Source organism: Mustela nigripes, chromosome 13 (genome assembly GCF_022355385.1).
Source record: "Mustela nigripes isolate SB6536 chromosome 13, MUSNIG.SB6536, whole genome shotgun sequence".
Lineage (NCBI taxonomy): Eukaryota > Metazoa > Chordata > Mammalia > Carnivora > Mustelidae > Mustela > Mustela nigripes.
Genome location: NC_081569.1, coordinates 29,402,483 through 29,428,029, shown reverse-complemented (window position 1 = coordinate 29,428,029; position 25,547 = coordinate 29,402,483). Strand labels below are relative to the sequence as shown.

The 25,547-nt window shown below is 52.6% G+C and overlaps 1 protein-coding gene across 1 annotated transcript; it reads right to left on the bottom strand.

Annotated features, from left to right (window-relative positions):
- Positions 1-534: 534 nt before the first annotated feature.
- SCAMP2 (secretory carrier membrane protein 2) lies at positions 535-22,897 on the bottom strand. Its single transcript, XM_059371818.1, has 9 exons — positions 22,708-22,897; positions 10,563-10,631; positions 10,054-10,152; positions 8,181-8,298; positions 7,507-7,635; positions 6,646-6,805; positions 5,536-5,637; positions 2,319-2,439; positions 535-2,114 (listed from the first exon to the last, which is right to left on the bottom strand). Exons 1-9 carry the CDS (start codon positions 22,762-22,764, stop codon positions 1,980-1,982), a joined length of 990 nt encoding a protein of 329 aa, XP_059227801.1. The 5' UTR covers positions 22,765-22,897; the 3' UTR covers positions 535-1,979.
- Positions 22,898-25,547: the final 2,650 nt, after the last annotated feature.

Below are 25,547 nucleotides of genomic sequence, written 5' to 3'. Positions count from 1 at the left end.
CTGCCCCCAGCGCCGCCCGCCGGGACTGCAGCGCGCTGGGCGGGGCGCTACCCCGCCCCCGCCCCCACGGTCCCGCCTCCCCCAGGTGCTTCAGGTGAGCTTCAGGTGCCCTTCCGGGTGCCACGCCACTGGAGATCACGTAGTGGGAGCACCGAGTCTCCCTGTGGTCCAAGGCCCGCAAGCGAGGTCGCTAGGAGGGGGTACGGGGAAATCCCACCCAGAGTTTATGGCTCACGTGAAGGGCAAGGCGGGAGGAGTCCGGCAGAGCAGGTGTGCCCGGTAGGGGGTAAGAGTCAAAGAGGCTCCCCAGGCTGCCCCTCGGGCTCAGAACCAGCGGCTCTAAAGCAGAGATACTGGGACAAGGTGCTTTTGGCTAAGTAGTGTCAAGAAGGCGCTTGGCCCCTACCAGACCAGCCAGAGCAGGGGGGCCAGATGTGGAATCTTTGAGTCTTCACACTAACCGCTGCAGCAACTCAGTGCAGGCTCTGTTGGCCACTCCCATCCTCCCAAGTCCATCAGACAGGAGGACCAGCATTGTCTGAAAATGTCTTGTTTTTATTTAAAGCACAAAAATTGAGACATAACATATAATTTGTACATGAAGAAAAAAATACCAGAAAGTGTACAAAACCTTGGTCACTGCCATGATCAGTGGCTCTGGGGCTGAGTGGGCGGGCAGTCTGCACACTGCCTGGGGTGAGCCCCAGGTCCCAGGCGCAGGCAGTTGGCCAGCTTTTTGAGAAGTCCCCTCAGACCACACATCCGCCCCTGTAGATGGCTTTTAGAGGACAGGGTGCAGTTTTTATCTGTGGACTCCCAGGTGCCCATCACACGGGACACACCTGAGGAATCCACAGGACCAGTGACAGGTGACCTAGGTTCCATGAGGCGGGGGGGTACAGGGAAACACTCAGTAAAGTGGCTCATCAGTCCAGCATGAGGGATGCAGTTCTGGACTGATTCTTCTGCCCCCCGCCCCGGAAGAGTCATACACACGAGATATTGCTAAGGGGAGAAGGCAGAGTGAGGAAGAATCTGAGGCCACGGCTAAGGGCCACTGTCCCTCAGGAGGAGAGGATATAGAAACAAGGCCAAACCACACCAGGATAGTCAGACTCCACCCACCTAGACAACTGTCAAAGGTTGGGCAAAGAACTACTTGGGGTCAATGTCCTCCATCCCTCCCCATCCCCGAATCCCAGCCAACCCCACTGCACATTCAGTAAGTCAACAGAGGGGAGAGGGCAAGGGCTCAGAGAAGGCCCCAGAGGGCACACATGCCTCCCACACCAGGAAGGTGCAGGGGACACTAAAGGGCTATAAATGTGGGAGAAACAGAAGGCAAGGAAGAGCCTGGGAGTGACCGTGTCACAGGCACTGGAAGCCCAGAGACCACCTCAGAGTGATCTGGGGAAAAGAGCTTTCCATCCACCTGGACTGCAGCTCATCTAAAGGGGGGCCTGAGGAGACTAGTCCCGCCTAGGCAGGAGAGAAAGGCAGGACTGTGGAAGCCAAAGGCTGGGCCTGTGCAGCCAGATGCAGGCCAGGCCTGGGGGAGGAGTGGAGTCCCGGACCCTGGCAGAAATAAAACTGCAGCTGGCATGGGCCCAGGTCAGCTGATGATCCCAACTGTGTACACCTATGTGATGTGTGTGGGTATGTGTGCGTGTGCACGCGTGCATGTACCTGTGTAAGGGGAAGTGAACTACAGTCCCAGTGCTTTGAACCTACACCACCAGAGAAGGAAAGACAACTTATTTTTTTCTTTTTTTCTCTTGTGTAAAAAAAAAAGTCCCTGTCCCTCCCTTCCCTCCCCTCGGGCAGAATGGAGAGCTGGTAGCTAAGGAAGGAGGAAGGACTGTGCAAGACCCTCCCCAGGTCTGTGCTGGGCATAACCACTGTTTAAGGCACCCATGGAAAGTGCAGCTAGAAGGCAGGTGAGAGAAAAGGCTGGGGTAGAGGAAGGAGAGTCAGGAGGACTAGTTCCCCTGGAAGGCTCCTCGAGCAGCAGATGAGGCAGCACTGCGGAAGGTCCTGTTGCTGAAGATGCCCTGGGAAAACTCCTCCTGGGCCTGCTGGAAGCTAGCCCCCGTCCGGCGGTACAGGGAGTGCACCTGGGGAAAGAGGCTGCAGTGAGAAGTGCGCCCTGGGGACCTGCCTAACCTCCCACCCAGAAACTTGGTGAGGACAGTCACTGGACCTCCGGGGCCCAGAAGGGGGTAGCCCAACTGCCTCCAGGGATGGGCATCCCCGAGGTGAAGGCAGGAAAGAGCTGTCTGCTTCCTCCGGCTGCTGTTGGCCCAGCACCCACCACTCACCCGCTTCAGAAGGAACAGTGAGAGCACAGCGCACAGGGTGAAGAAGCCAGCCACCACCATCATGATGATAGACACAGCCAAATGGTCTTGCTTCAGCGTAGACAGGGCTGCGATCCAACCACTGCGAAGGCAGGGAGGAGGAAGCCAGAGGGGACACAGTGAGAGGGGGCCCCAGAGGTCCCCATGAGGGGCTCTTTAAGTGGCCGCTGTAGACTGACCGGCCACCACCAGGCACCTCCCTGTGGCACAGAGCCATGGGCCAGAAGCCCTTGGGCTGTGAGAGCCCAGGCCTCTGTGAAGGCTGACAGGCCCCATGCTGCCCTCAGACAGGAGTGGTCCAGCAGAGGGCCTTTTCCTGCCGCTCTAGGGGACATGGAAAGCCTGGCTGCTCACTCCCAAAGCCCACCCCCGGGAAGGAGGACCACTGGCCAACCCACTGCCTTCATCCTGTCACCTCAGCAACTCCTGCCAGGACCCAGGGCAGCCCCTCTGCCTCCAGTCAGTCATGTCTCCTTCCCGAGCCCGTGTCCTTATCTGTAAGAGGGGATAGTCTCCCATTTCTGGACTACAAAGCCACAGTTCTCAAAACAGTGCTGTACTGGCACAAGGACATACAGATCAATGGAAAAGAACTGAGAGTCCAGAAACTGATACATCGACCATCAACTGATTTCTTTTTTTTTTAATTTTTATTATCTTTTTATAGATTTTATTTATTTGACAGAGGGAAAGGGGGAAGCAGGCTCCCTGCTAAGCAAGGAGCCGGATGGGGGGCCTCAATCCCTAGACCCTGGGATCATGACCTGAACCAAAGGCAGAGGCTTAATCCACTGAGCCACCCAGGCGCCCCCATCAACTGATTTCTGACAAGGGTGCCAAGACACCGGTCTTTTCAACAAATGGCGCTGGGCAGCCACACGCAAAACAATGAAGCTGGATCCTGACTTCAGCCAGGCACAAATCTAACTCAAGATGGATCAGAGACCTAATACAAGCTAAAGCCAGAATGCTTAGAAGAAAACCGTTCACTCTCCATGACTCTGGGTTTGGCCCTGGTTTTAGATATGACACCGAAAACATAAGCAACAAAAGAAAAAAATTGGAGACTTCATCAAAATTAAAACCTGTGCATCAAGTGACAGTATCACAGAATGAAAAAATAATATGAAGAAGGGGGGAAAATGCGTTAATCTGGTAAGTTAGTATCCAGAATATATAAAGAACTCGAAAACAAAATGGCAACCCAATTACCAGAGAAAGACCTGAACAGACATTTCAATGAAGAAACACAAATGGCCAAAAAGCAAATTAAAGATGGTCAACATCATTAGTTATTCAGGAAATGCCAGTCAAAAACCACACTTGGGGTGCCTGGGTGGCTCGGCTGGTGACATACCAACTGAGTATGGTAGACATACGGGTTTTGGTCTCAGGGTTGTGGGTTCAGGCCCCATGCCAGGCTCCATGTTGGGTGTGGAGCCTACTTAAAAAAACAAACAAACAAAAAAACCCACCACAGTGAGATACACCTCTAGGTTGAGAACACAAAAAAATAAAATAAGCACTGGTGAGGCTTCAGAAAAACAAGAGCCCTCGTATACTGCCAAAGGAAATGGTGCGGTCATGAGAACCCTCCTACACTGTGGCTACCCCACCAGACTTAACATGTGACCCAGCAATTCCACTCCGCATACCTACCCCGAAAGAACCCAAACCAGGTATTCAAAGGCTTGTACAAAGATGTACATAGCAGCACTGTTCACGACAGCAGAAAGGTGGAAACTACCCCAGGGTGTGTCCACTGATGAATGGACAAGCGGACGGAAGAGTACTTCGTAAAGAGGAGGGAAGTACTGAGCCATGTTACAGCGTGAGCCTTAAAAACATCACACTGAGTGAGGCCGGCGTAAAAAGCCCCATACTGTATGGTTCCATTTGACAAAATGTCCAGAGAAGGCAGATCCAGATAGAGCGAGTGAGAGCGCACACACGAGAGCAAGAGAGCAGCTTCATGGCTGCCAGGGGCTCCGGGAAGGACGGAGCAGGATGCCTACTAAGTACAGTCTCCTCTCAGGGTGATGCAAATGTCCTAGAACTAACTAGTGGATGGGGCCACCTAACACTGTGGACCTACTAAAAGCCACTGAATTTTTTACTTTAAGATGTGTTAAGGGGTCACTAAAATAAATTTTATGTTCTGTGTATTTTATACTTGATAACAAGAAAGGGGGGTTCTATCCACCCAGCCGCGGGGTTCGGGAGGTGAGGTGGGGAGGCACTGGGAAGCCGGAGTCTGCCGAGCTTATGAGGGGGCAGGACGGGGGGGGGGGCCCAGACCAGAATGCCAGCCTTCTGACTCCCGGCCTGGGAAGCAAAGAGCACTTACGGCACAGCCTGTCTTCTAGGATCTCACTGAGGGTAGTGAGTGATGACATTTTCAAAGAGAAAGGGGCAAGCCCAGAAACAGCAGGGCGAGATGGATGAGGGGCGGTGGCAGGGCAGTGGGCACGCTCGGAGCACAAGGTGAGTCAGGCCCCTCCCTCCGGCCTGCATTTGCCAGCTCTGCTGGAGGGAAGGGACCAAAGTAGTGCAACCCTTCCAGGCTCAGGCTCTCAGCCAAGCGGCTGCCTGACCTTTCTGTAATGTCCCCTGTGCACTGGGGCAGAAAGGAAAACATCAGCCGGCAGCTTTTCTTTTTGAGGCTAATTTTGAGCTGAGGACTCCAGCACCCAGGAAACTCAATCCAGCTCTGTGCTCAAAGCCAGTCCAGAAGAGGCTGGGGCTCCACCTTCTGACATTACAGGGTCTCTGGACAAAGTCACAGCACCAAGTCCACAAAAGACCAGGGCCTCTCTTGGCAGCTACCTGAACCCAAGGGCTTGCCTGGGGCCTGTAGAAGCAGCACCAGCCTCTGGAAGGGAACAGCCAGAGGAAAGGAAGAGGATGCAATTCTCCACAGGACGTAGTCCTGGTAGCCTAAGGGTTTAGGGCCAGTCCACCCACAACACCTCAGAAAGCGGTGAACAGGTGAGGCAGTGAGTGGTGACCCGGGAAGAATGGGAGGGGCAGAGGAGGACACCAGGCAGCCTGCCCCCGACCTTCCCGGCCAGAGTGGAGGATGGGTGCTCTCGGAGGGCTCTGTGGGAGCGAGAAGTCAGGGCAAGGGAGGTCAGGCCACCTCCAAAGCATCACCCCCTCATGCTGCCCCAGGACTCACCTGTCCCCCAGGCCAGGGATGCCTACCAACTGGATGATATAGATCCCTATTTGACAAAAAAATATGAAGAAGAACACGAAGAAGCTGAAAGAGTTGTCGGACCTGTGGAGAGAAGGGGAAACCTAAGGTCATTAGGTAGGCCGGGGGTTCACTCCTCAGTATTCCTCGCTTGGCATTAGGAGCCAGAAGGCAGGATGGGAGCGCAGACAGCTCCAGGGGATGAGCCACACTGGCCAGAGGACACAAACAGCCACAGACATAATCAGAAACAACTTGCCACTAACTGCCCTCCAGTTTGACCCCTTACTCAAAGAGCTAATAAAGTTGCTCCCTCTGGGGGAGCAACAACCCCATTTTCTGGGGTGTGTACCTGCATTTCTTAAGAGACAAGGAAATCGATGCCAAAGATAGAAATACCCAATAATAAAACCATTGGCCTGGGTCAAATAAAAAGGTATTTGGGGAACACAGAACTGTAGACCAAACCTCCATCCCCATGTCCTCAGGGGCTGACGTACTGCCTGCAGAGTACATGCAAGGGTTCAGCCACCGCCCGCCTCCTCTCCCTGGGGCCTGCTAGGTTCCCAAGCCTGAAAGCAGCAACTGGGAGGCACAATGCCACAAACGCTAGGGGGTCTATGAAGTAGATCTGCTTGAGCTCATGTATCTATTCTCCACTAGCCCATCTGCACTCAGCAGGCTCAAGAGTTACTGGGGAGGCAGGGGAGAGGCAGAAACAAGCTAGGAGCAATCAGCCATGCAGCCCTTATCAAAGTGGACTCCTTAAAGCCTCGGAAGGGAGCTGAAGAAGCCCTGCCCTCTTCCCAGTAATGCAGCAGACCACAGGGGAGCGGGTGGGAGCCCAAGGACCCCTCTCTTAGGTCTCCTGTGCCTAGACCAAGGATGGTGCTCAGAGCAGACCCCTGATACAACATCTCAGGAAAATGGCTCCTGACCCCCGTCTGCTCGCACTGTGGATGAGAATGGGAAAGTGGATTCCCCCCCCATCCTGTTCTGCTCCAAGACTGGGATGGGGCCCCTGGGCATAAGGCCCTTGGCCTGCTACCTGGGATGCTAGCCATATACTCCCCTTGCCCCAGCCCCACTCACCTGAAGGCCTTATAGATGGGTCGGTACCAACAAAGGAAGGCACAGGGGGTGAAGATGATAAACCACAGGATGGAAAGGCCGAAGTCCACTCCCTTGGAGCTGTCGACTAAGAACCAGGCCAGGCAAGCAAGCAGGTTCAGAAACAGAGTCACTGAATGCACTGGGGAGGGTGAGGAGAGAGAGAAAGACAGGCTGGTGCTGAGGGGACAGAAGGGCTCCCGGGCCCAGCAAACCAGCCCCAGAGAGGATGTGAGGTCCCTACAGTGAGGGCATCAGCAGAAACGTCAGTCCTTGGTCTGCACCAAGGCAGGGTGAGCTCCCCAATCCTGGTTTTTCTGGGACAGCAAAACCAGGGACCAAACCAAGTTCCTAAAAGGTGAGGGTACAGCCCAAGCATATGAAGGAGGGCAGAGGGGGAAGGGAAGATGCAGACTCAAGGGCTGATCCCTGGGGAAGACGTCTTTCAGTGACTCTTGTCCCTGGCCCTAGAGGGCCCACAGTGGAGCTATAGGGGGTCTTATATCCACTCACATTCCTAGGAGCCAAGAGGCCTGTGGGGAGGGAAGCCTTTGCCAAAGGAGGGCCTTTCACGGGCAATGAGCCCCAGAGGAACTCTGCCTCCTCCTGCTAGTCCCACCCTACTCAATCTGTGGTGTGAACTGGGGTGAGTGGGCCTTTTCGGGGGGCTTCCCAGGATAGGGAGTAGACAGTGGAGGGCCAATGTGTGGGCAGAAGGCACCCCCCACCCTGACCCCAGCCCAGCCCTGAAGAAGGCTGCAGTGAGGAGCAGCCAGAGCACAGACAGGGCTCTGGAGTTACACCCCACTTCCCCCTTGCGCTCAGAAGACGGCCCGGACTCACACATCCAGAGATAGTACAGCATCTTGCATATCCGCTGGTAGTCAGCAGGGATCTCCACTGAAAAATCCTGATAGAAACAGGGCTTGACAGGGCACCAGAAGGGCAGGGGTGGCCAGTTGTTCTCTCTCACTGTGGGCCAATAAGCAATACAGTCAGGCTTGGCCTCTGTAGCAGCATGTGGGGTGCACACTCCTGGAGTTTATGGGCCAAACCAGGGCTCCCAGAAGGGGCCAACAAGTGGGAGTCAGGGTCACTATGGATAGGGAGTGGATGGGCAAAGTGGCATGGGGCACGAATATCCATAAGCCACTCCAAGATAATGGATCCCAAATGTACTGGGAAACAAGAGGGCCCAAGTCATTATTTTTACAAACAACCAGCCCATAAACACAAGGGGTCATCATCCCGAAGATGAGGGGGAGTCACACACAGGACCAGTGCCCTACTCTAGCAAAACCCTCCAGAGCTGGGAAGGAGCACAGAAACAACCTATAGTTTGAGGATCACACTGCAGGTCTCCCGGCCTCCACCTCGCTGCCCTTCCGGGCACTGGCACTAGCACCGCTGAGATGATCTAGAGCCCAACAGAGCTCCAGGGCTGCCCTGGCCCAAGCAGGCTCAGGGAAGGCTCCTGCGTCAGGCATGCTGGCCCAGAGGCTGGCAGCCTCCCTTACCGTGTAAGTTGGCCACTGTGTTCTGCAGCTCCCGCTCCTTGCGCTCCAGTTCGGCTGCTTTCCTGTCCAGTTCTTCCTGCTGCCGGAGCAGGCTTGCCTGCGCTGCGGAGGCCACAGCCTGGGGGACACAGAGGGTGGGGGCAGCCGGACACAAGAGACAGAGGGATAGCATCAGCCTGAGCTGAAAATGGGAGGGCCTTGCCCCAGGCAGGGAGAGCCAATACCAGCCCCATGATGTCTTGGGTACCAGAGACCACCAGAGAGATGCCAAGGCCACCTACTGCCTCAACACCTCTGTCCTCTTAGGTGTTAACCAGCCTTAGGCAGGGCTCGTCTCCCCTTCAGAATCCCTGAGCTTGAGATTAGAGTACCCCCCCCTTCTAGAATCCAGGCAAAGTTCAATTACAGTGACCTTTGGGGTAACTAGCAAAGGGAAAATGGCCTCATAAGAGACTAACCTGTACAGAAACCTGAAGAGCCACACCTCACCTGAAGAGCCTGGAGGGTGTGTGTGTGAAGGGGACACAGTGCCAAACTGCCAGCAGTGAGTGCAGCGGGGAGGCACTGGAGGGCAGACCAAAGTGCACCTAGGGCCTCAGGGATTTTAGCACCACCCCACCCCACCCCCAGGAGCAGCCCCCTGATGTCCACCTGAACTGCAACCGGTACACCCCAGGCCAGCGCCCTCAGTTGGGCCCTGCTCTGTCCGGCTCTGGTGACATGCACAGTCCAAGCTTTATCCCCTGTCCAGGAAGAGCAAGGCCTCCCAGAGAGACATCTAGGGAGCTTCACGTGAGGCATTCCAGTGCAGAGTCCTGGGCCCCGCTCCTAACAGGCGCTACAGCCACAGGCGCCTGGCTCCTCCTGAAGTCTACAGTCCTTAGGCAGCGGATCTCAAACCAGTCACCTTGAGAAATGACCAGCCAGGTGTTATGTGTACATACATATGTGTACTCATACCCACACTCGCTCTCTCGCTCTCTCCAAAAAGAGTTCTCCGGAGAGCTGAGGCTGCCTTCGGAGGTAAGTTTCAAGCCCTGGGGGCAAAAGCAGGACCAGAACTGACCACGCTGGACCCTGCTGAGGGTCTTGGCCCTCCCTCCCAAGTCCAGTCAGATGGTGGGAGCAGCTTGGGGCCCATGAGAGTCCAAAACCCAGCTCGGGCCTTGCCCTCACTCAGGCTCATCTACACTTTGCCTACCTTCGGAAGTTTTCGCGTGTAGCTGTCTCTGAGAATACTAGCTCCTCCTAGCAGCATCTGCCTCTCTGAGAGCTCCCTCACTGCCAGGAGTCTGGTAGGCAGGAACTCGCTGGCCTGTCTAAGCAGGAGCTGCAACACACACTCCACTGAGGGCCACGGCCACCAGGGGTAGAGGGGATGGGGGGCAGGGAGGCAGGGTAGTGAGGTGATGGCAGAGAGGGTCAGGCATGAGGCAGACCAGAGCCCCAGCATTTGGTGAAGGGACAAAGGGCAATAGGAAGGAAGACAGGAATGAAAGAGGTGAAAAAAAGAAAAGCGAGAGTGCGAGAGAGAGATTCTGGGCCCCGAGTAAGAGAGAACAAACCAAAGGCTCCAGGAGGATCTGGAATGGCAAAACAGGGGCAAATGCTCTTGCTCAAGACACTGAGGACTCCAGCCTGGTAAGCAGAGCTTAGTTTCTGGTGGTAGTAGTGGGGTGGGGTAAGGATCGAGCCTGGCTGAGCAGGCCCTCCACGTGCAAATGACTAGCTCCAAGGTCAAGAGGGCCCTTGAAGGGGAGCTGGGAATGAAGGCCCTTGGTCCACCCCCTCCCCCAATCTCAGGGCTCAGCTACTGGTCTGGGGGCTTCCCTTGTTGGAAAGGAGAGGCTAAAAGGATCTTTGTTAACAGTACCTGGGGGGTTGGCTGGGTTGGTTCCACTGAAGGCTGGAGAACCGCCGGCTGCGAGGGCCCAGAGAGCTGTGTGACAGGAACAGTTGTCGCTGCATTTGTCTGCACGGGACACACCAAAAGAGGCAGGTGAGTGGTTGCACCGGTCAGCCTGCCAGTGAGGGGCATTGCCCCGAGGGCAGGCCTGGGCCTACCTTTGCGACTTCCTGGCCATCAATTGAGCCTCAGGCGCTGGGCAGTGTGGTGCTTCACCCAGCACCTCTGGTCTCTTGCTGGAGCCCCAGCTCCCCAACACAGTCCTGCTCTCTTCAGGGAAGGGCCCAGATACAGATCCCAAGGGAGGAACTGGTGACTTCTTCACCCTTCCCCCTACCCCATGTCCATGTTAGGGCTATCCCTTTGAGGATGGAAGTTTCTCAGAGCTGTTTCTGCCTCTGCCAAGGCTTCTTGCCCCAGAAACCTAGCACCAGCCAGAGGGCCCAGGGACTCAGAAAGAAGGCATGCTCACCAACCTCTGAGAAGGGGTTGAATTCCGCCAGACCACCCTGTGGAGCACTGGTCAGCTGGGTCACAGAGGGATCCTGGGAAGGTAACAAAAAATAGCCGTGAGACACCAGGGAGAAGAGAGAACCTTGATGAAGGGGAGGGACATAACGGTCCCTTGGCCCCTCCCAGGGATACCTGGCTGGAGGGACACTGCTGAGGCCCTTCCTGGTGCCCTGAAAAGCCTCTCGGGAAGGCTTCTGTGCCTGGCCCCTGCCACACCAGAGCTGTGATCTCTTCTCCTGGAAAAGGACAAGTTCAGCCCCAATGACTTCCCAGGAGAGACCCAGAACAAGGTTCCCACTATGAGACCTCGGAATAGACACCACCCATGTCCTTGTTAGTGTCCTTTCCAGATTCAAAATGGTTCACAGCATTTACCTCCAGGGACTGGGGGTGTGGGGGGCCGGGGGGGGGTGGTGTAGAGAATTATTTTTTACTTCATAACCTTTCTCTACTGTTGTATTTATTATTTTACAGGAAGCACTTATTCCTCTCCATTTTTAAAGGACAGTTTAAGGTTCTGGAACAAAAACGTGCTGCTGGCTGCCAGTGCTGGTTTTATTAAATCAGGCACACTTGCTAGGAATAGAGAGGCATGAAGGGCTCAGATGAAAAGCCGGGAAAATGTTTTGGGGTTTTTTTTCTGGATTCTTTTCAAAAAATCCAAAAATGTCCTCAGAACACAGGCTTTTCTTGAGTTTTCCTTCCTGAGTCTTCCCTTCCCCATCTGACCTCTGCCAAGGCCAGCCCTCTGGCCTAGGGCCTGCACAGCACTCCCTGTCATCTCCTTCTCCCCAGCAGGCCCCTGCTGGCCCAAGGTCAACAGGCAGTGGCCTCATCCTGCCCCCTCCGCACCCTTTATCATCCATCCCTTCCCCTCCCCCTTCGCCATATGTAATAGGTACGGGGCTCAGGTCCAACTCCACAGCTGTAAAGGATGGGCTCAGGGCCACTGGACTCTGCCAAGTTCCCGGTTACAAGGCCTCCCCTGGCCTGCCTCTGTGTATCTAACCCTCCCAACCGCCAACCCTCACTACAGTCCACATGCTCCCGTTCTGCTGGCCCAGCTTCACCTCCACTAAATGGATTCTCAAACACGGTATTCACATGAGACAGACCTTCAGAGGACAATCCCCTTACATGTCAGATGTGGAAACAGACCCTCACCATGGCACTGTACTTGTCTTAAGTCTCAAAATGGCTGGCTCCCTATTCTGTACATTCACAAAACCAAGGGTCAGCTGTGAGTGTTCTTTCTGATGTTTTTCACACACACCAATTTTCGTCTTCCCACCTGGGCCTCCAATTCCTGACCAGTGAGACTGGCTGGCTGGCCCCTGGGCCTAGCCCAGAGCTGGGCATGCAGCTCCAACTCCCTTCTTCTCTCTGGATACCTCATCTCTCTGTACCCCACCCAATTTCCTCTGCAGAGAGGCCACCTGGCTATGTGCTCTCTGCTGGCCACCATCCCCATCTAGTGGCCCCTGAAACTTAGGACAAAATGACAAGGTGAGGTTCAGAAGGCCAGCTGAGCTGGAGGAACTGGCCTTGAGGTTATTCACTGGATGAAAGACTAGCAGATTTCTCCCAGAATCACTGGGCTGGCTTCTTGCAAGAAAGATTTGGGGCTCGGGCTCTGTTCCCCTTTTCGACTCAGCAAAGCACCAAGCCACAGCAGACTGTGTGAGCTGAAGTCACTGAAATCAGATCCACCATCCAGGGAACTGGTTACCTGAGTCTGTGTCACAGGACAGAGGACAGAGAGGTGGCTCTGGTAGCAGTTTTGGGTGCTGGCCCACATGTCTGCCTGAGGCGCATACGTCTTAACAGGCAACCTCCAGACCATGAAGAGAGGTCACTTCCTTTACCAAGGTCAGCCAGAAGAGGATTCTGGGGGTTGGTGAGCTGACTACTCTGCTTATAGTGAGCTCTCTCCTTTTCTCTAAAATCTTCAGCACTCGGTTCTGGACCCCTCACCAGACTCACCACAAATACTGTCTCAGCTAGCAGGCCGTAAACCTCTGTGGCCAGATGCCTCTGTGTCTAGTTCAAACTTCCAGCTCCTAGTGTTTGGTGAAGGGCCTGATGTGAAGCAGAAGCTCATGGGATCTTGAAGCTGATGTTCGAGAGGACCTGCTGCGTGCTCTTCTCCACTTTCTCTGGGGAGGTACTGCCCAAAAAGCTAGGGGGCGCCCGTGCCACTGCAGCAGCCCCAGGGCCCAGGAGCACCCTGCCTCAGAAGAGGGGCCTAGAACACTCGGGAAGTCCTGGGCTCCTTCTGAAAGATGAGAAGCTTAGGCCTGGTGGGAGAGGAAGGGAGCTGACATTTACTGGGGATCTACTATGTGCCAGGATTACACAGTGATGCTAGAGTGAAGTTCTAGTCACCCCAGAACAGGTCACGTTTTCAAGCCATCAGATATGAAGGTTCTACCAGCCTTCTTCAACCTGATTCCTTGGAAGAATTATGGCCCAACGCCCTAAGGCAGTCACTGTCTGCAATGAGTTGCCTTCTCCCCCGTGCATCTACAATAGATCTGGTTCTAATCCATCCTTGAGAGAATGGAGAAAACCCTCACTTCAACCAGCTTCCGTGCTCTGCAGCTCAGCTGAGCAGCCCTGGCCAAGAAAAGCTATAACCCCCCATCCCCAACTTCAACATCATGACCACCCTGCAAGGAATGATTCTCTTTAGTTTGAGGCTGGAGCAAGCCCCAGCTCACAAAGGGGAAGTAGGTTTGTCCAAGATCACAGGGATAGTGGCTGAGCTGGATCCTGAATTTGTCTATCTTCAGGGACATAGTGGCAAGCCTGAGAGGGGAAGGCTTGTTCAGCAGTGCACCCCCAAAGCCTGTTGCAGTTGACAAACAGAAGGTGCTCCATGTGTGACTGAATGAAGGAACCCTGCTCCTGAGGAACACAGATGGGGCAGAACCAGGACAATGGTTTCTGTTTGGTTTTTTATTCCTGGACTTCAGGAAGTCCTTGGGGGATACTCATGGCAGGAGACATGCAGAGTCTTGCACGAAAGACCACACTGGCTGGTCTGAATGAAGACCCTTGGCTTCTACTCCGAACCACAAATAAGAAGTCCACAGAAGCTACGTCCTTTCCTATTCACCAAACGTCAGCTGACTTGTAAGTGGGTCAAGTAGTTATTTCAAGAGATGGCAAGAGCTGAGTTTCACCTATAGAGAGGTAACCCAAAACCCATTTGGTACACAAAGGACTCAAACTGCCTGATGCCCTTTGCCGAATCTGTAACAAAGAAAACACGCCTGCACTCAGTTCTTTCCATTCGGGGAACAGCCCGGGTGTGAGGGACACACCAAGACAAAGAGGGTGCGTTGCCCTCCCAGAGCCAATGATCGATGATCCTAGCAGAGACGTGTGCACAGCACAAGAGCCCAGGGCAGAGTGAAGAAGGGAGGGGAGGAGAAGGGAGGACCCCGGAGGGGAAGAGAGGCCCACCACCACTGGAGAAGGGGAACCCTTCGTGGAGATGCAGTGTCAGGGAACAAAGGGAAAAGAGGCGGGCAGGCAGGCAGGCAGGCTGGAGCTCAGCCGAGAAGGGCCGGGGAAAAACATACTTGTTTCCAGTCTGGCGGTCACTTTCCATGTCACAGGTCCTGGCTGCGCTTGAGCTGTGACTTTGCCATCCTACACTCCACCCAAGCTCCCCGTGTGGGATTTATTTCAGGCTCCAAATAAACACATTAAATAAACACCTAATGAATAACAACAACAACAAAACACTCAGCCATTCTCTCTGAGAGGCAGTTACCAAGACTTTGGAACCTCCGTGAAATCCTATTTGCTTTGGAGACAAGGCTGTGTGTCATATGACAAAAAAAGGGCAATCGTCCCCAGACTGGCTGGCTGGGTCCCAAGTGAAAAGAGCGACAGTGAACCTTGGTACTCTCTTACCTGAGAACCCATCCTGGGGAAAGAGGATAAAAATACATAAAAATCTGGATCTGCAAAGATGTTTATTGCACCAGTATTCCCCAGGAGGGAAAAAATCAGAGGCACCTGGGTGGCTCAGTTGGTTGAGCATTTGATTTTGGTTTCCACTCAGGTCATGATCTCAGGGTGGTGAGATGGAGCCCTGCGTCGGGTTCCGCGCTCAGCGAGGAGTCTGCTTGAGATTCTGTCTCTCCCTTTCCCTCTGCCTCTCCCCCAACTCACTCTCACTCTCTCTCTCTCTAAGAAATAAATTACCAAAAAAAATAGGGCGCCTGGGTGGCTCAGTGTGTTAGGCCGCTGCCTTCGGCTCAGGTCATGATCTCAGGGTCCTGGGATCGAGTCCCGCATCGGGCTCCTTGCTCAGCAGGGAGCCTGCTTCTCCCTCTGCCTCTGCCTGTGCTCACTTTCTCCCTTTCTCTCTGATAAATAAATAAAAATCTTTAAAATATCTAAAAAAAAAAAAAAAATTTTTTTTAAAAACCCAGAATCAACTTAAATATCCAATGACAGTGAGCAAAGAATGTTTTGGTACACATCCCCCCTGATGGCCTAAACAACCGTTAAAAATCATAGCTACGGACACAGGGCAGCAACACAGAAAAGTGCTTTGTTATATGAATCCCAAATAACAATTTTGTCAAAAGCGCTCATATGAAGAGACTGGCAGGAAAATGCATCAAAATAGCAATGGTTTCAAAAGGCAAGAAATTGCAATGATCTATTTTGTCTTCCAAATTTTCCATGTGATTACATTATTTTTCCCTTCAAAGCACATGTACCCACTCATTTTTAAAAAGAGCCTGAGGACCCACCAAATGAGCAAGGTGCAGGCACGGCCTCTCTCTCCTGCAGCCCAGGAAAGTGAGGCTAAAACACTGGCTGGGCTCCCAAGGCCTTCCTGGCCCTGGCGCCCGGCCTGTCTGCCGTCACACTGACCACCTGCCCCCTCCTTCCACCTTTGTCTCCTCCCTACACAAACCATCCAACACCAAGCACAGGGCTAGGATGCTGGAAAAAAGCCTTGGTTCCTGTCCTCAAGAAGCAGACAGTGCAGAGAACCAGTAGGCAGGAGGGGAAGTGTGGCAGGAGGCACCCTGGAAGCAGGCAAGGCCAGGCACCTTCACGGGGGAAGAAGGGACTAAGTGCTTGGGGAGGCAGGGAAGGCAGTATATTCAGGCGCTGCCTGAGCTGGATCTTGAGTGATGACAGACGTGTAGCAAGCATGGAGGAGGGAGGCAAGAGCAGCATTTGCAAAGGCACAGCAGCGCTACAGGATGTGGGGCAACCCAGTCGGGGGGCTGCCAGAATTCACCCAAGGTAGGACCAAGGACATTGAAGTTTACTGAAAACCCTGCAAGGGAGCAGCAGGCAGGACAGCAAAGGAGAGACAATCTGCCATGAGGCAGGGCAGGGGAGAGGGGGCTGTCAGGAAGGGGAAGTGAGAAGGTATGAGAATGTATGGAATTTTCCTTTTTTGGTACCTGTGCCTGGGTGTAAGCAGCCTGTTTGGTCAGCCAGGGCTCAGGGATCTTCTGCGCTGGGTCACTTAACAAGCTTGTTTGCATTCAGCTATAGGGGTCACTGTGGGTCCTTTTACCTGACTCAGGTTTCCAGTGCTCAAGTCTGACGCTTAAAACCAGCTTCTAGGGGCGCTTGGGTGGCTCAGTTGGTTAAGCAACTGCCTTCCGCTCAGGTCATGATCCCAGCATTCTGGGATCGAGTCCCACATCGGGCTCCTTTGTTCAGCAGGGAGCCTGCTTCTCCCTCTGCCTCTGCCTGCCATTCTGTCTGCCTGTGCTTGCTCTCTCTCCCTCTCTCTCTCTCTGATAAATAAATTAAAAAAAAAAAAAATCTTAATAAATAAATAAATAAATAAGACCAGCTTCTAGGGGCGCCTGAGTGGCTCAGTTAAGCATTTGACTCTTGGTTTCGGCTCAGGTCATGATCTCCGGGTGGTGAGATCAAGATGAGGGTTGGGCTCTGTGCTTAATGGGGGATCTGCTTGAGATTCTCCCTCTCCTTCTGCCCCTACCCCTGCTCTAAACAATCTTTAAAAAATAAAATAAATCGGGACACCTGGGTGGCTCAGGGTTTGATTAAAGCCTCTGCCTTCGGCTCGGGTCATGATCCCAGGGTCCTAAGTTCGAGCCCCACATCAGGCTCTCTGCTCAGCGGGGGGCCTGCTTCCTCCTTTCTCTTGCCTGTCTCTCTGCCTACTTGTGATCTCTGTCTATCAAATAAATAAATAAAATCTTTAGAAAAATAAAATAAAATAAATCATAAAAATAAATAAATAATAAAAGCAGCCTCTACACAGGAGAAGGCTCCGATCGCTGTGGAGTGAAGAGTAGAGAGAGAGGAGCCAGGAATGCCAAGGAACCAGCCTGAAGCAGGGCTGCCAGAGTTTGGACTCCACCTGTGGGCAGTGCTGAACAACTGGAGACGGGTGTCTGCCACAGTGAGGACAGTGCAGTGAGCGGGGAGAGAGGCCTGGACGGGACCACAGTCCACAGGGGTGACAGAGAGAACTGGCATGACAGCTGGGAGTGGAGAAGGGGGGACAGACTCCAGACACCTTGCTTGGGGAGATGCCATGGGCTCCGCCACTCTCTGAGCCAGAAAGGGGAAAGGGAAGTTGAGGGACAGGGTGGCCAGCTTGGGTGACTGGTGAACAAGGGCAGTGATCACAGGGGAAGAAGAACAAGTTTTTCAGGAGTGGGTGTGTGGGAGCAGGGAGAGGCCCGGAGAAGATACTGAGCTGGTCTGGAGATACCTGTGGATGAGGTCTGCTTGACTGTCAGGCAACCTGCAGGCAAGATGTGGGAATACTGGTCTGAAGCTCAGGAGGAGGGGAGGGCTAGAGTCCTGGATATGGTTGGTTTATCTGTTTTCTTGAACTCACAACAATCAAGAGTCGTGCTCTACCAGCTGAGCGAGCCTGGTGCCCCTAGAGCTGTAGACCTGGGATGGCGGGGAAGCAGATGCTACTTGGAAACCACAGTGGGAGAGGACAACACCCACCCCCCACCCCCAGTCCCCACTCGCCCAGTTATGACCTCAAGCATTCTAGCTGGCTGCTTCTTCCCAGCTCCTCCCAGGGTGCAGGCTGAAGACCCTGAGGGCAAAGCGGCCTCTGCCGGAACCGAAACTACCCCCTGAAGCAACAAGGGCTGTCTGAGCCACAAGACTCCACATATGACTGACTTGAAGACAATAAGTGATTTAACTATCAGACTGACCTTTGTCCCAAACTTTCCTGAGATAAACCTGGAAGTCTTCCCTCCCCCCAACGCTTTGGAGATGTCTTTGAGATGCTAGCCCGCCATCTTCCGTCTCACCACCGCTCATCTCTCTGCCTCTGGATTTACTCAGGGGCAAGTGGCTGAACCTGCTTTGTTTGGGTCCCCGGGGCCACGTGGTCCTGCACCCCATGTGCCGGCTACAATGCAAGTGGAAGCACTTACTCAGAGAGGTCTACAGTGAGAACAAAGTCAAGGACGGAACTCCAGGTTTCACAGCCTGCAAACAGGTGGAAGGTTGTGAGAGTCCCAGTGTTAGAGTCCAGGACAGAGAGAACAACCAGAGTGACTGGGCCAAGCAACTGAGTGTGCCTCAAGTAGCGGATGTGTCCAGGCCCACAGTGGGAGAAGTTGGGGTGGGGGGGGACGTGACTGGGGCTGGGCAGCAACAGTATGTGGAAGCTTCGTTACCTGAAATAGGAACTACCCTCTCTTCCCATCCAGCGGGCTCTCTGCACCACGCCTATCCCTGTCTACCACAGGACTCTACCTTTCCTCCTCAGATCCCTCACAGCTCCTTCTGGCAAGTCTTCACTGCCCTCATCATACCCAGCATTACCGTGAACAGATCAGAAGCTCTGGCAGGTCATGTGCTGCTCATTTACCCTGTCTCCTGTGCCGGCCCTTGGAGCGTCAGGAGCTCAGTGATGTGCCTAAATGTGTCAGCATCTCAAGGGAGCACTGCTGGATAGGTCATGCCTTGCTAATGCACACTGCGCTCTTTTCTGAAAGAGTGGTGAGAACCCCTTGTTTGTCCTGGTTAAGTATTATCACTGCTCGGAACATGGGATTATCCTACTCCCAAGTAGCCGCAAAGACAACAGAAGTGTGGGGCTCCAGTTCCGCTGTGTTTCCAGCCAGGCACTTTCTAGCACCCAGCCTGGCTCCAGGTGCCAGCCCGAGAGGCAGGGAGACGACTCCCACCCCCAACACCCCAGTCTGGCAGCTGCCTGGACTCCCACTGTCTGAACTTCACCGTTTTCAACTTTCTCGAGACAGTGCTCCTATTCCGCAGGAAAGTTCTAATGGGCCCATCTGGTGGGTTTAAGAATCCCGACAGTTACAGTCAAGCTGGAGCCCACCCTCTCTGGGAAGTGGCAAAGCCTCCATGTCTGAGCAGGGAGCTTAGTTCACGCCCAAATCACGTTTCTGCCACCACTTTCTCCTCCCACAGGAGAGAAACGTTTTAAATCCTTGGGAAGCAGCCACACTGCTGAGATTATCTTTTAATTTCGAGGAGGCAAGTGTCAAAGTGATATTGTGTGATCTGGCAACGCGCACGACACTGAAAGGTTTTGTCTGTTCAAGTGCCGCCAGCCACTTTACTCCCCCCTCCTCAAGATCAACGCCGTCTGCCTGAGGCAACGTGGCAGATGTGCCCAGGAGGAAAGTGGCCCTGGCACGGGCCTGGGTGACCTGCTTGCCAGCAGGCTGCTGAAAACTCCAACCGTGCACCAGTGCCCACCTCCAGCCCTCTCCTTCCCCACCCAACAAGCCCTTCCTGAGAGCTTTGGGGAGCAAACCAAGAGAGGGCGGAGCAGAGGCACCACAATAACAGGGGGGTGAGGGAGTGCTGGGGAGGTTGTGAAATCCGTAATCCTTGGCTTGCAGTTTCCTGCTTCCTCCTGGAAGTTTGGTAAAAAGCTTTGCTGCGCTCTTGTGACAACTCTGTGCTCACAGCTCTTACTGAGCAGGGAGTTTGCTAAGAATCCCAATTATAACTCTAGGCAAAGAAGCCTAGGCTTCTTTAAATTTAAAGGCACAGCGGAAGTTGCATGGCCTATTACAAGAGCTGGCAGAAAAAGGATTCCATGGCTGGATAACTTTGGGAAGTGGTGGGTCAGACAAAGTTAAGCAAATGTCGTTACTGTAAGATTGCTCAGAGCCTTTCACAAAATAACAAGCCTTGCCAATCTGCAACAAAAATGGAATACAGAGTGATTCCCAAATTTATTTGATTACATAACCCTGAGTAGCTTTCAGGACCAGTCTTACTCAGAAGCTGTGCTGCTAAAAAGCACAGTATAATCTGTATTATTCCAGCCCCACACACTGTGGTAGGGGGAGGGATTTGCGTAGCTAACACTAATTAGTGAGTACTAATTAAAACTCACTTAACTAGTACTAATCAACCCTACCAGTATTCTCATTTCAAGAATGGGGGCAGTTGGGGCTCCTGGGTGGCTCAATTGTTGGGCATCTCCCTTAGGCTCAGGTCATGATCCCAGGGTCTTGAGATCGAGCTCCATATCAGGCTCCCACCTCAACTGGGAGCCTGCTTCTCCCTCTCCCACTCCCCCTGCTTGTGTTCCCTCTCTCAATGAATCTCTCTCTCTGTCAAATAAACAAATAAATAAAATCTTAAAAAAAAAAATAGGGGCAGTGATGATGAAGATACATTCTTTCCTTAGCAGGCCTAAATAACCCCAATGCAGTTTAAGACCAGTATGTGCTCCTTCCTGCTGCGAATTAGTTAGTAACTCTAGCATGCCCCATCCTCACCGGGTTCCTGGTTTCCTCCTCTCTAGACTAAGGGGTTACAATAGATTTCTGAGGATGCCCTGACTCTTTAACAGTCCACCATGGACTCTGAACATTAAGCATACTTTCATGACCCACCATGGAGTGACAGAAAACATGACTCTGCTCTGAAAGCTAGCTAGGTGTGACAGTTGTGGAGCCTATCGCCATTCCCCTAACTCTCTCCTGAGCTCTGTGTTAACACCCTGGGTAAATGAAGCTGGGCTCACACCCAGTCACCCCAGGGCTACACCCTCCCAATGTCCCAGCCCTGGCAGTCAGGGAAGCAAACACTTCCATCACAAGGACGGGGAGGGCGGCTCTCCAGGAGAGCTTGAAGGCCCCATGTCCAAAGCTCCTTCTCCCCGTGGGGCTGTGTGCCAAGAGGAAAAACCCAGTCCAGCATAAGAAGGAGCAGAGTCACAGCCAGCCAGCTTCCGTCTTCTCACACAGGATTCCCCACCAGATGCTGCTCTTTACAGGACCACAGCTGCTTCCTGTCCTGCCATATCCTGGAGCTGCCTGACGGACAGACTGTCTCACTTGAATGCAGAAGTTACTTCTACCACAATTTGCACAATCACTCCTGGGGCTGAAGATGTGGTTTAAGCCTAAGACTTTCAAGCTGCTATTAATACAGGGCAGCGCCAATTATCTCGTCCACTGCTACCGCTGGAGACAAATTCTCTGCATTTCCGGAGGGCTGCCTCTCAGATAGAAACTGACATTTTATTTCTGATTCTGACAGGAAAAAGAAAAAAAAAAGCCAACCATTACACAGAACGCATTCCAAGAGACCACTAGATCCTTACTAAAACTCAAAGTCCAGCGTTATAAAGCAGTTTTGTAATTAAATTAAACTCTTACCAGATGACACTGACAGAAAAAAAAGATGCAAATGTTTTTTTCTTTACTCAACTAATAGAGATGAAGGCATTACATAAGAGACAAGGTCCCTGCAAAGGTTCCATCAAGAAGCATTAAGCCGCAAGAGAAACGTTCAGGACATTACAAAGACCAAGCTACTAAAATTTGCCCTGAGGGCTCCCTTTGACTAAATACCTTGAGACCAAGAAAGAGGGATAGAATGTTGACCTGATAGTATACAATTATTCCCTGCTGGTCTCCTGTCTTTGCTCTGATCCTTAAAGGAATTCAAGGTGAGAAAACTCATGCAGAGAGTTGCAGGAGGACCCCTCTAAGTACTTCCCCGATACCTGCAGGAAACTTTGCAGCTGCCAGTGACCAGAATAAAATACAAGCATGACAAGTTAATGCGCCTGGTGACATCCTGACAGAGCAGAAACCTCGGGGCTCATAAATCACCAGTCAGCGCAATTAAGCTTCCCTAGAACTGGTTTTAAGCAGACATAAAATAAGAGACACAGGAGATCTGGAGCTAACAAGCTTCACAGGCTTTCCAAAGCCCTTTACTGGGGAAAAAGAATACCCCTGCACCCTCAGCTCAAAGGTAGAAAGGTTTCAGCTTTAAGTAGGAAGACTTCTTCCGCGATCCTTTCCTCAAAAGATCAGGCCAGCTCAAAGGTCAACACGTCTCAACTACCCTAACAACACACACAGGTCCATCAGATCGCACTTCTTGAGCTTCAAGACCCTCAGGCCCTCTCCACTCCCTAAACCTGGGCTCTCTCTCCTATCTAGCCAAATCCCAGTCCAAACTAGACCCGTGGCCAAGGTGTGGCATTCTTATCAAGTCCATATTTCAGTGTGCGTTGGCTACCCACCCTCTCCCAACCTTCCTTTCCTAGCGAATCTCAGTGGGTCTCCTACACCTCGTAGGCTAGTTTGGCTCTTCGGCGGAGGCTGGGGGAGGGGTAGAGGGGTGGGAGGAGAGCTGAACTTGGGATCTTCCCACATTCCTCCTTCCCAGCAGAGGCTTCCACCTCTCCATTATGTTGTTTTCACCTCCTTTCCTAACGTGACTCAAGGAAGATGTCTTCCCAAGACTGCGGGATGGGGTAGCCACACTTCCCCCTCAGTTGAAGTCGGTTCTCTCCCCGACACTGGGGGGTCTCCCTGACTGCGTCTGGTTCAGTTCCTTTCCCTAGCAGGGTCCAGCCAGAGGGACGACACCCGGGGAGCTAGAGGGTCCCACCACTTCTCTCCAAGCTACAGCGCCCCGCCCCCTCCTCGGTTACACCTGCTACTAGTCCCGCCCCACAGACACTACGATAGGCCAGCCCTCAGAGCTCATTCTCCCATTGGGCAGACGGCCTGTCTCTTCTACGCCACGTCTCCCGGCTCCAGCGAAAGAGGCCCGAGCCGCGGCCTATGGCACTAGAGAGAATTGAGTTGGGGGCTCTACCTGGAAGGGGTTTACGTCCACTGGGTCTGCGAAAGGGTTGGTGTCGAAGGACGACATGGCGGTCGGGGGCTGACGAGCGAGCTCCGCCAATGCTTCTGCCTCCGGGCACCCAGACCCAGCGGCGCTCTCGGTGCAGACCCTCCACTTCCGGGAGCGAGGCAGCCGTTCTGGCGCAGGCGCGGCTCCCTCTGAGGGGGCGTGGCCCTTGACGTCACAAAGATCCGCCCCGCCCTCCCGTTCAGTCCACTACAGAGCGGCCGGCGGGCGTTCGGCTTCTATTTGCTCTGTACCTTCCATTGCTCTTTGTCGGAGATCACTGGTGATCCGCACTGGGGAGGGCACCCAGGCTCGAGGGAGCGGGAGCCGGAGACGTTATCAGTAGCTTCTCCAACTTCCTCTTTCCAGCTTCGTTTTGGAAAATTCCCAAGTAAACTGCTAAGTGGAGTCGGAAAGTTAAATCCTTAATTTTCCTCGAGGGCAAGTTTGGAAAGTCGCACTGGTCCAGACGGGAGACAAGGGTTGGCCCATTTCTGCGGGAGTGGGGAACGGAGTTCCTGACCCGAAAGGACTTTGCTGAGCTAGGCGAGGATTCTGGTGGTAGAGCCCAGCAGAGAGGTTCTTCTTGGAAGAACCGACCGTGCATCTGTCCCACACAGGTGCTGAGCCCTGATTCTTTTTAGGTCTTGCCCTCTGCGGTCAAGTTTTATCGATTTAGTGATGAGGATCCCTGAGCCCAAGACTTTTAGGATCTGAGCTGGGATTTGAATCTGGACATCAAGCATTTGTTAAATGAATGAGGGATTTCAGCAATGGAGGAGATGCTCTCCACTACCCTTATTTCTTCACACTCTTCTGCTTCGTTCATTTGTGCTGCCACCGAATCCAGCCACTATCATTCCTTAACCAGCTCTGGTACAGGGCTGCTAATTGGTCTATTGTTTATGTTGTAACCAAAGATCGCTTTGAAGGGAACAAAATACTATAAAATATTATTATAACAATACCATTTATTTAAAATATTATAAAACAGTATTATAAAAGTATTATTATAAAATAATATCATCATTTTAAACATTACTGCTTAAAGTCCTTCAATTATTTTCCTTAAAGGCCCCAATTCTTGTATGGCCCTGTAGGACCTGCACCTATCCAGCCCTGCTAGTGGCTTTTCAGTTCCTCAAACTTACCTTGTTCCCTCCTACCTGGGAACCTTTGCCCATAAAGTTCCCTCTTCCTGCTATGCTTTTAGCCCATGCCCTCATCAACCCTAGTTAACCCCTACTTATCCTTTTACCCAAGCTCAGATGCCCCACCTTCAGGAGTGGCCTCTCTACTCTATAGGTTAGATCACCTCCGCCCACCACAACAAATGCTTATATTACCTTGTAGTTTTGCTTCATAAGAGGTATTGCAAATTGTAAGTATATACTCGTATTAGTGGTTATCTGTTTATGTCTATCTCTCCCACTAGACTATAAACTCCACAAGGGCAGGAGTAGGGTCTATTTTGCTCACTGTTACATTTCTGGCACTAACATAGTACCAAGAACATGATAGGTAATAAGTAAATATTTACTGTTTACCTCACCCACTTTTCTTACCTTCCTCTTTCCTGTCTAAATTCCAACTTCTCCCAGAAGGCTCATATGGCTGGGGGAGTGGGGATGAGGAGAAGGAGAGGTATTCAAAGGTAGGAGGTATGTGAGATGTGCTGTTTGTAGGATTCTCGTATTTTCCATTTTATTATTCCTTAGTGTATGCTGAAGTTTCCTGTGAAGTGCAGGCTGATTTATCTGAGCCAGAGGACCCTAGAGGAGGGGGATGTCCACAGCCAGGCAGAACATTACAGAGAAAACAGCACTCCTTTCCGCTGGGCATCTGAGGTAGAGATTGTGCAAATTGGGAAAGGGGCAGAGGGAAGCACAATCAGGACTGTAGTCCCTTATTCCAGTTGTCTCAACTGGCTGCCCTCCTCCTGGGCTGCTGACTGAGGTCCAGATGTCAGGGCCTATTTCCAGAGGATTTAGCAACATTACTCCCCAAACAAGGCCCAGCCCAACCTTCAGCATGCAGAGCTCCAGGTGATTCTCCCTGGCTTGTGTGTGTGTGACTTGTGAGCAGCTCAGCCTGGAGGAGCAACTGGGATTTTGCGTCTGCAGTACCTAGGCCAGGGAGGATCAGAGGAGCACCGAGCACTGACTGCCTTCCTGCACCTCACACCATCTCATCTCACTCTCCCACACACCTGTCAGGCTGATATTGTTATCTCCATTTTATAGAGGAAGAAACTGACACTGAGGTGGTTAAGGGCCTTGCATGTGACATTTACCATCATCAAGCATCAGTGAGTCCCTACTTAGATCACAGCAATTCTTTGCTACTGACTGAACTACTCAGTAAAACCTGATGTTCTCACAATAGCCTGCGAACTTCTGCCCACTGCCTTTCTTCTCTGACCACCCTACGTGTACCCTGCACCCACACACATGCTCACCCTGCTCCACACACACATTGGCCCCTCTGCTCTTTACTCCAGAATAGGACAGGCACATTCCCAGATGCCCAGGTTCCCATCGTGGAGTCTTTGCTCAAGCTATTTCTTCTGCCAGAACATTCCTCCTCACCTCTAAGTCTGTGCTCAAGCCTTTCCTCCTCAGTGAGAGCAAGACATTTAAAATTCTGCAAACAGCTTCCCACTCCCACCCCCTCTTACTTTCTGTGGCATTTATCTTTCAACATACTAAATGATTTACTTATTTATTTGCCCGTTTTCCCTGCACCAGAATGTAAGCTCCGTAAAGGCAAAGGAATCTTTGTCTCGTTCTCGAATGTCTCGCCAG